The sequence below is a fragment of the Athene cunicularia genome (genome assembly GCF_003259725.1).
Source record: "Athene cunicularia isolate RWA chromosome 11 unlocalized genomic scaffold, athCun1 chr11_part2, whole genome shotgun sequence".
In the NCBI taxonomy this organism is placed as follows: Eukaryota; Metazoa; Chordata; class Aves; order Strigiformes; family Strigidae; genus Athene; species Athene cunicularia.
In genome coordinates, this window is record NW_020799114.1 from 1925568 (window position 1) to 1934891 (window position 9324).

At 58.1% G+C, this 9324-nt stretch overlaps 1 protein-coding gene across 1 annotated transcript in view; it reads right to left on the reverse strand.

The window, feature by feature from the left end:
• The window catches only part of ZNF469 (zinc finger protein 469), a 48038-nt gene that overhangs the window by 13587 nt on the left and 25127 nt on the right, over positions 1 to 9324 (reverse strand). The window contains exons 3-4 of the mRNA XM_026857024.1: positions 4667 to 4736; positions 6 to 476 (exon numbers count right to left, since the gene is read on the reverse strand). Coding sequence (XP_026712825.1) covers positions 6 to 289 — 284 coding nt within the window. The 5' untranslated portion in view covers positions 290 to 476; positions 4667 to 4736. The remainder of the gene's footprint in view (positions 1 to 5; positions 477 to 4666; positions 4737 to 9324) is intronic.

Below are 9324 nucleotides of genomic sequence, written 5' to 3' on the forward strand. Positions count from 1 at the left end.
GGGACTGAGGGCTGCCCTTGACCTCTCCCCAGGCGCTGTCGTTGCCGAACTTGGGTTTGCGGTGGAGGGATTTGAAGTCGATCTTTCCCGCTTGCTGGGGCCGGATCACGGCTTCCCGCTGGCTGTGGGGCTCCTTGTCCTTGGGGCCGGGGAAGGGGGACGTGCCCTCCCCGCCCAGCGCCCTCCCATCCTTCTCCCCGCAGCCTTCAAAGCCAAAGGCCTTGTCGGGGTCTTTGGGGCCGGCCTCAGTATCGCCGATGGTGTAAACATGCTGGGTCTCTCCAGTCATGATACCGAGGAGGGGGGAAAGGCTAGAAAGCCCCGTTTTCCCGTCCCGCTGCGAGCTGCTCTCCCTCCGTCACGGGCATGGTCCTCCGCCGACGGGCACTGGGGCAGTGAGCGGGGCAGTGGCTCTCCGGGGCCGGGGCGGCGCGGGGTCCCGAGCGCCGGAGGGGCTCTGCCGCATCGTTTCAGACCTGAAGAGGAGAAAAGAGAGACAGGGTGGCCATCAGCCGGGAAGGGGAAATAATTTTGGTCCCTTTTCTTGGCGCTGCGGTGGGGAGGGGGGTGGAGGAAGGGGAAGCGCAACCCTCCCTCCAGCTTTTGGCTCTTCAAAGGATGCTCCGAGCATTTCACCTTCGGCAAAAGCTGCTGAGGAAGGCACTTTTTTCCTCCCGGGGAAGCTATTTCTGGGTTACTTCTTCGCAACATAAGCAGAAAAAGATGACAGAAGAGCTCCACCTACGGATTAGCGGGAAGGGCTGTCAGGCTGGGCTGGGAGAGGCGTCCTGGGAAGGGCTTTCTGTCCCCGTGTCCCCGCTCCTGCGGCTGGAGGGACGATGAGGTCGGGCTGTGCAGCAAAAAGCTTTTTGCTCCGCCACGATTTCCTCCCCCAGAGCATCCCTTCGACCTCGCTGCCCCTCCACCAAACCGTAGCTCCGAAACCCCTGGAGAAAAGACTTGAACTTCTGCTGCCTCTGCCTTAACGCCACCCGCAAACTGCCCTCGCAATTTTAGGCGCCGAAGTACGTGAAAACGTTAAAACTAAATCCTGAATTTACTAGCTGATTTTACAAAAAGGGACCCTCAGGGCATTAGACATGAAGCGCAAGTCAAGCGCAGCCTTTTAAAAGGTTCCACCAGGATTTTAGCCTCAGACACAGGTTGTATTAAAAAGAAGAGTAAACCCTTGTTTTAAAGAGTTTATTTTAAAAAAAAAAAAGCTCATTGCAAACAGAAAGGGTCTCTTTCTCCTCCCTCACTAGAAATGCCTCTTCACTGTCTGCCGCAGGGGGCAGAGGCATGATACTGCTGGGAGCTGGGGAGGGGATGACCTGGCTGTACATAAGCGTGAAATTCAGCCTATTCGTCCTCTCCTGGGTGTAATTCTTAAAACCAGCCCCACTCAGGGTCCACCCCGCGCAGCACGGCCTCGCCACCCCTGCCCAGCAGCGACTGGAGCAGAAAATGAGACTTTCAGCGAGAAAAGGGGAGCGACCTGCATCTAGCGGGGGTCTCTCAGCTCACACGCGGTGCAGCCGGGGTGAGCTCCCGGCACGGAGGCGTTAATAATTATTGGTGTGTATATAGAGAGGGAGGGGGGGCACGGCTGCACCCCCCTGCTCCTTCTGCAGAGACACCGCGAGCCCTCGCGGGGAGGGGAAGGCAACGCAGCCGGGGCAGAGCCCAGGGGGGGCTCCCTGGGGTCCCCCCTTCTGATTCGAGCTGCGGGGCTCGAATTCCTCCACAATTTCACACCCCGCTAAGTGAAACGGATCCCGGGCTGATACGGCCGGGCCCTATCGTGCTCGCTCCCCACGTGCTGGCCAAAGCTCACACGCGGCCCTTTGGCACGCAGGGGTTTTGCTTGCAAAACAATGCGCCGCTTATGCCGCTTCCAGCCACAACTGCGAAGCCTGTTTGCTGCTGTTTAAATTTGCAAAGGCTCCTTGCCAAGATAAAATACCCAAGGCCAGCGCTTGCTACATTATCACAGTCGTGCTCTTTCAGCCACATATTTTTTTTTTTTTTTTTTCTGAAGGAAAGGCTCGTTTGCGTGCCCGTAAAGCTGCAGGATTTGCATGGCCAGGGCTGGGGTTTGCTGGTGCATTAGTGCTGAGCGCCAGGAGAAACAAACGCCCCGCTCCCCGCGCTGGCAGGGCGAGGGAGATGGGGGAAGCAGAGTCGGTGGCACGAGGGACTGTCCCGCCGACGAACGGCATCCACGTGCCATGCCGGGATTCCTGGCAGAGCCCAGCCAGGAGATGGCCATGAATTTATCCCATGCAAATGACAGATGGCGCGTGAGGACAAAGGGAAAAGTGTAAATTAGGGCTTTGTTCCCCAAACCCCTGATGCCTGTCCTTATACCGGGGCTTGGGGGTCCCCCTGCTCGGCGTGGGGGTCTGTCTGCAAGCACACAGCAGTCCTGGGAGCAGCACGGCGCAGAAATTTGGGGTCTCAGTGGGGCTCAGCCGGCGCTGCTGCTGATGGGGCATCCGGTAAGGAGGGCTGGGTGTGCTGAATTAAAGGCATCTTCCCCAGGCAGCTGCCTGCATCCTTCACTGGAGGGATTACAGGTCCAGCCCAAAGGTAGTTCCCCCCTTGCAGGATGGGAAACTCAGAATATAATGAAAATAAGAGACCATCTAATCTGTTTTTTCACAGGCTCTCAGCCCAATCCGTAGCCTGCCCCCAGGACCAGGCTCCTCTTTGGGTTGCTGCTGGCATTGCTTCTTGGGTTTTTGTTTCATCTCCTGGAAGAGGAGGTGAGAAGGGATGGGATGGCGGCAAAGGGAGGTTATGCATTAAAAAAAACCACATGGGATCTTTATTACCAGGCTGCCTGGCCACAGGGAGAGCGATCCCTCCCTGCCGCTGTGTGCCCTGCTGGGTACTTGGCCCTTTCACCCATCCCTGGAGCATCCTCCACACTGGGGCCAACGTGGGGTTGGCCTCCTGCAGCCCCGCTGTGCCTTGGGGACACAGGGACAAGCCCAGCAGCGATGGCAGGAGCCTGGCTGGCAAGGCAGAACTCAGCCTGCCGCTCCGCGGGGCAGGTCTCATCCTGCCGGGAGCCCCAACGTGCCAGTCGGGTTGTGATTTGCCACTCTGGCTCCCTGGCACCCGGAGCCAAGTGGCTCAGCTCCTCGCGCCTCAAGAGCTGGTCGTGCCCAGGGACAGAGCTGAGGGTCCCCAGGGGCTGCCCGTGCTCTTTGGGCTCCTTCACACTTGCCAATCCCCTCAGCACTTATTCCTGCAGGGCTGTTCCAGCACACACGGCCTGGGGGACCGTGTCACCCACAGCCCTGACGGCATCTCCATCCCTAGAGAGAAGGGCTGTGAATCCCACCAGCAGCACGCCGGAGCTTTGCATCTCAGCTGGGACCACACCACGAAGACCAAGGCGACCGCCAGGTCCCCACCGAGAGCAGGGCAGCAGGAGATGAAGCATCTCCTCAGGGTAAAACCCTGCTCCGGTTGGAAACCGCAGCGAGAGAACAAAACAGTTGCGTGAAGAGCACCAAAAAAAAAACCACCCCAACCCCAACACCCAACAAGAAAACTCCACCAGCTGCTGAAGCAAAGCACAAAGGGCTGAAACGGTGGCACTGCCTGTGGAAAGGCACCAGCTCTGCCGAGCATCGCTGTGGGCAGAAGGAAAAACTCCTTCCCCTGGGGGGGAGCGGAGGGGTGGCCTGGCTGGGGGACTGGGGAGAGCCGGGTTCAGCGCTCGCCTCGGCTTCTCCCTTGCACGACCTTGGGTAAGTCAGTTAATCACGGTGACTCAGCCCTCCATCTGTAAATCAGGCCCGATAATGCTTCCCCTCGCCTATCTGCTCTTTGTATCGTCTGTTGAGATTAGCAAGGCAGGGACTGTTCTTGCTGTTTCTGTGTACACTGCCCAGTCCAGCAAAGCCCTGATGGGGCTGGGAGATGCGCAGGGCTGGGTGGAAGGGGCTCTGGTTGGGGTGGGGGTCCCGGGGCTGTGGCTCTGGTCAGGGTTTGGCACGGGTGAGCTCTCAGGCTGCTTGTGCAAGGTGAATAAACCCCCAACCCGGGATGGGGCTGCTCTTATCTGGGTGGGTACCGCGGCCGGAGGCACTGTGGTTTCAGCAACGGTGGCTCGGGGGTGGGCGTGGGAGTGGGTGGAAGGAAGAAAAATCAAGACGCCGGCTGGGTGGCATCAGTGAGGAAAATTCCCTTTGCTGCAGCTGTTTCGGGGAAGATGGGTGGGGGGCATGTGGGGGTCCCACAGAGAAACCCCTCGGCTCTACAGGCTTTCACCAGCTCCACGAGATGCAGTGCTGACTCTGAACACGCTTTGGGTTTTTTTTCCCAAAAAGGGGCATTTAACCACTGCCTCAAGGACTTAAATCCTACCCAGGTGGGTCGATCCTACCCAGCACAGCTTTGGCTGGGGCTGTGAAAAATCCCCTCCCCTTGCGAACTGGCTCCTTCTCAAAGCCCAGCACCTCTTTAAACTTTCTGCCTCTTGCAACCGGGCTACTGCGGGGCCAGAAAAGCAGCTGGGAAGGTCCCTGAGCATCCCTGCAGCTGGGGCTCGGGGGGGCTGGGGGCATCCCCCGAGCCCATCTGGGCAGAGGAGGAGAGCATCTGGCTCCCAAAAATAGCATCCGACCCTGCGCGGTCAGCTGGCCCGTACCTTGGCACCCTCCGCCGCTCAGCTACTGACGGGACTCACTTTCACCTCCCATGAAATATGAATTTCTTGGCTGCAAAGGAAAGAGAAAAATATGTCAGGAATCTGTGTTTGGCTTGGCTGCCGGCACGGCGGCGCGCGGGGAGCGCTCGGCCGCCAAAAGGAGGGGTTTCCACCCCAAAACCTCCCCGTCATGGCCACCACCAGCTGGGTCCCTGCGGGTGGGTGGCTTTGGCCGGGCGCGTGGTCAGAGGGTGCTGTGGGAGTGAGGAAACTGAGGCATGGGTGGAGATGGGGGTCCTGCCTCCCCCTCTCCTGCATCCCAGCTCCATCCCCTGCATCCCAGCCACCGCCTGCACCCGCCGGGGTCCTGCAGACCCGACGCCTCGCACCCGCGGTCAGGATGCGGCCCTGAGGGGCAGGAAACGGCCTCGACAGCGTGAGGAGGAGGAGGAAGAGGAGGACTGAGGGCGGCCAAAGCCCAAACCACAGCCCCGGCTGCGCGCAGGGCACTGTTCAGCCTCCAGCAGGTGCTGAGCGCAGCCGTGGGGCAGCTGCCAGCCAGGCCTGGTCCTGCACCCGCACCCAGCGATGCACCCAGGTCCCCCCACGCCATGCCCAACCCTCGGTGCCCCCCAACCGTGCCAGTGACATGCCGGTCCCTGCTATGCTCAGCTGCTGCCCACCTCCATCCCACACCACGCCGATCAGGCCACGCTCCTGAAACAGCACTGGCTTAGGGTGCACCTTGGGAGCGAGGTGGGAAAAGGGTGCTGATACCCAAAGGACAAAGGGGGAAAAGAGGGAGGATTTTAAGGGATCGCTGTTACCCCCCTATCAGTCCCAGGTCCAGCCTGGAGTTAACCCACGTTCGCTGCTCCCCAGGAGTGTGGGTGTCGTATCCAGACACATCGAACCCTGCTCTGGCATTAACCCACTTCCCAGTCAAATAAAGAGAAAACCAGGATGAGGGGACTGGTTCCTGCCCAGGCATCTCGCCAGGAGGGATGTGACACCTCCCCTCCAGCCCTGGTCTCTCTCACTGTCCCCGAGGCTGGGCCCATGCCTGCCCAGGACCAAAGGGGCAGGTTTGGGGATGGACAGAGGCTCTTTCTGAGAAAAGCTGAGATGAGGCTGGAGCATCCCTTGGGCAGAAACCGCAGCGGGAAGGAGCGGAGCCCTGGTGCCAACAGCTTGAAAAGGACCTTGTAAGGGGGTGGGAAAGATGCTGGGGGTGCGCGCATGCACACACACACACACACACGGTCCTGGATGGGCTGGTCAAGGCTGTGTCGGGGCAAGAGGTGGTTTCCAGCAGAATTTTCTGGCCCGAGGAGAAGTTGGAAGGTTATTCAGAAAGTTTTTTCTTGTTCACAATGGTCCAAAATTGATTTTCTGGATCCGAACAGCTTAGAATTTCCAAGCTGGTGAGAATCCAGCTTTTGCTCGGGATCCAGATTTTGCAAACAGTCCTAATCCTTCCTCCGTGGATAATGCAAAATAGCGGAGGCGGGCAGGTCCCTGGGCGGGCAGGTCCGAGCCTGGCAGCTCTCTGGGCACCCCATGAGATGTGGGGGTGTTGCAAGCCGGTGTCTCGGCACCGTGCCCAGTCCCAAATCTTCGTGCCGCCTGTCCCGGAGGTGCTGTGAGAGGAGGTTCCACATCTGGCAGAGGGGATGTCCCATGGGAGGAGGTGGCTGGGGTGGGAGGAAGAGGAGAAGACCGAAGGCTCAGCCCTGGCTGGAGGTCACCCCCATCGGCGTGAGAAGGGACGGGTGGATCAGGGTGACCTGGCAAAGCAAATCCCGTCATTCCCTGGCAGGGTGCGGGGGGGAGCTGGGTGTCAGACAGCTACGGCCACTTGCTCCGGTCCCGTCCCCAGCCGCGGCCAACAGCATCTGAGCCTTTTCCAAAGGAAATAAGGCGGCTGGTGACAGAGGTTTAGCTCAGCTCCTCGCCCATCACGGAGCGGGAAAGGCAGCTGGGATGTGCCGAGCGGGGCCGGGAGCTGCCGAGGCGAAGAGGGATGGGTTGGAGCAAGGTCAGGGGCAGCTCTCAACCCACCCCCCGCCAAGCAAGGAGCTGGCCTGGCTCTGGTGTGTTTTGGCACGGGCGAGCAGAGCCCTTCAAAGCGTCTGCTCCCCTAAAAAACCAAAGGCATCGGACATCTGAGACCTCCTCCCCTCCCACTCGCCGAGCCCCAAGACTGTGGCGGGTTTAATCTCCCCTGGGAATCAGCAGAGGGGCTGGGCCTGACAGCAGCATCTTTGTAGGGCTGTAATAAAGAATGACTTATTTTGACATTTATTTAAGAAATATTAATCTTTCATTTTCCTTCTAAATGCTCCTGTTTGCTAAGGAACTATCTGTTACCTAAGTGCTCCGATAAATCTTCTAAGGTAAAATTACATGTTAGATGCTGCCAGAAGGGTACATTTAAGAATACTTCCTAAATTATCAACTGCATTAATCTTAATTACTTCGGTAAAAGTAGAGTCTGGCATTAGGGTGAACTAAATTGAACGGGTGTTTGTTTGTCTTTATCATATCACATATTTGAGATCATTTAACAGAACGCAGATAAAAGGCGCGCGGGGCAGCGAGGTACAGAGCAGCTGCCTAATGAAAATGATGCCTCCGGATGACAAAGAGCAGGTGGGAGGGGACAGCAGGAACCCCTGGGGTCCCCGATGAGGCAGGGCCTGCCTGGGGCAGGGTGGTACACGGGCAAAGGAGCACGGCAAAAAAAAAATTAAAAAAAAAAAAAAAAAATCACAATTAACTCCTTAGACACCACTTGGAGTGATAAAAGGATCGGTGTCCCACTGGGTGCTGGGGGAGGCGAAGGGCTCTGGGTGCCAGCACATCCCACGTCACCCCGCGGGTGTCCCAGCAACCAGCCTGCATCCCAGTGGACAGACTGGGATGCACCACAGCCCGTCCTCAAGTTTTTGCCAAAAAAGCGGCTGCTCTCCTGTCTGGAGAATCGCAGCGTGCCTGAGCGGGCCCAGGCCCTCGCTTTGAGGTGAGCTCAGTGTTTTAAGGCACAGAAGTGAAATTAAGCTTGGGATTAAGTGCTCTCTTTCACTGGGGCCTTGGAGAGGTATTAAATATTGCCGCGACTCAATCTCGCCATCTCCCCAGGTCTGCATGACCTGGGCAGATTTGTTATCAAAGCAGAGTGAATTTGCATGAGCCAGAAGGGAGGGTTTTCCTCTCCTGCGCTTGCTTTCATTTTAGATTTAACAAAAATTTCACCTTCAACACCCCTGTGCGCTGAGGGGAGCTGGTGGAATAAAGGCAGAAATGATTCTGTGTGCTGCCGGAGATGTGGATAAAGGAGGGATTTTGGGGAAGGGGAGCCCAGAGGCAACACCCTGACTCTCCCCAGCGCTGGGTGACCCCCTTGGACACCCCCAGGGCACGGCACGCCGGTGGCCGTGTCAATGTACCCCCCTCAGCCCACCTTCCTGGGATAGGGTCCTGCTCTGCATTTCCCTCCTAGCCTTCCGTCACCCCCCCAAAAAAAGGAAGAAAAAAGCAAAAAGGCAAAGGCACTGACACCATTCCCAGGCCAATATCACATTTCCTTCCTCCCGGCGCAGCCTGGGTTTGCTCCAAGCTGCCTTCCCCTCCGCTCCCGCTCCCAGCCCTGGTCAAACGGGGACAGGAAACCCGAGAGCAACGAGCACATCACCGGTATTTTCACCCAAGCCTCATTTAGCTCCTTGTCCTTTTGGCATCCTTCTCCTGCCCTGCGTTGGGTGACACGGCTGCTCAGGGATGGAGGGAGGGGCCCAGGGCAGATCAGAATCTGCCCCACGTTCATTCGGCCGGTTCTGCCTTTGGGCAGCCACGCGCACGCACACATGTACTGCCCAGCGAAATTAATTGGCTCCTTGGCAATTAACACCGCCACAGATTTCAACCGGATGCACGAACCCAGCCCTCACCCATCGGGGTGCTGTGAGCCCCCCACCCATGGGGGAGTGACCCAGGAAGGCGCTTTCCTGCAGGTCCCACCCTGCTGCCGAGAGGGAGCCCCAGCAGACGGACGGACGGACGGACGGACCGACACCTCCCCGGCAGAGGCTGGTTTCTGCAAGAACAGCAAAATCCCGTTATTCCTCCCCAAGCTGCTCTGGCTCCAGGGCTGCCACGGCCCCGGAGACTCGCACGCAGACGGAGGGAGTGACGCGTCACATCGGGGCTTCGACGGGCGGCACCAGCAGCATCACGGCACCAGCGCACCCCCCAAACTGGTTCAGGTCATCTTGACCCACCCCGGGCTTCTCCCTGAGCTCGGGCAGGAGGGATGACCCGCGGCGGGCGCCCTCCCGAGCCCACCCCTGGTGACACAGACCCCTCGCCGGGTGGTACCCGAGGGCCGCCCCAGCCCGGAGAGTCGGGATGTTCCCGTCCAGCCTGAACTAGTTCCTGCAGGATCTGATAGGAGGAGGCTGCTGCTAGATTTGGGGGCTTTTAAGCTGTCAACTTTCCTATAATTATTAGCAATGTTTTAAATAAGCTCTCTTCTGAAATTTGCTTCTGAAAGACAAGATTAATGAGCATTTCCTTTGGGGATTTATTGCACTGTTAATTATTCTCTTCCAGAAATTTGGTTCAGAATATTATCAGCTTTTTTTTTTTTTTTTTTTTTT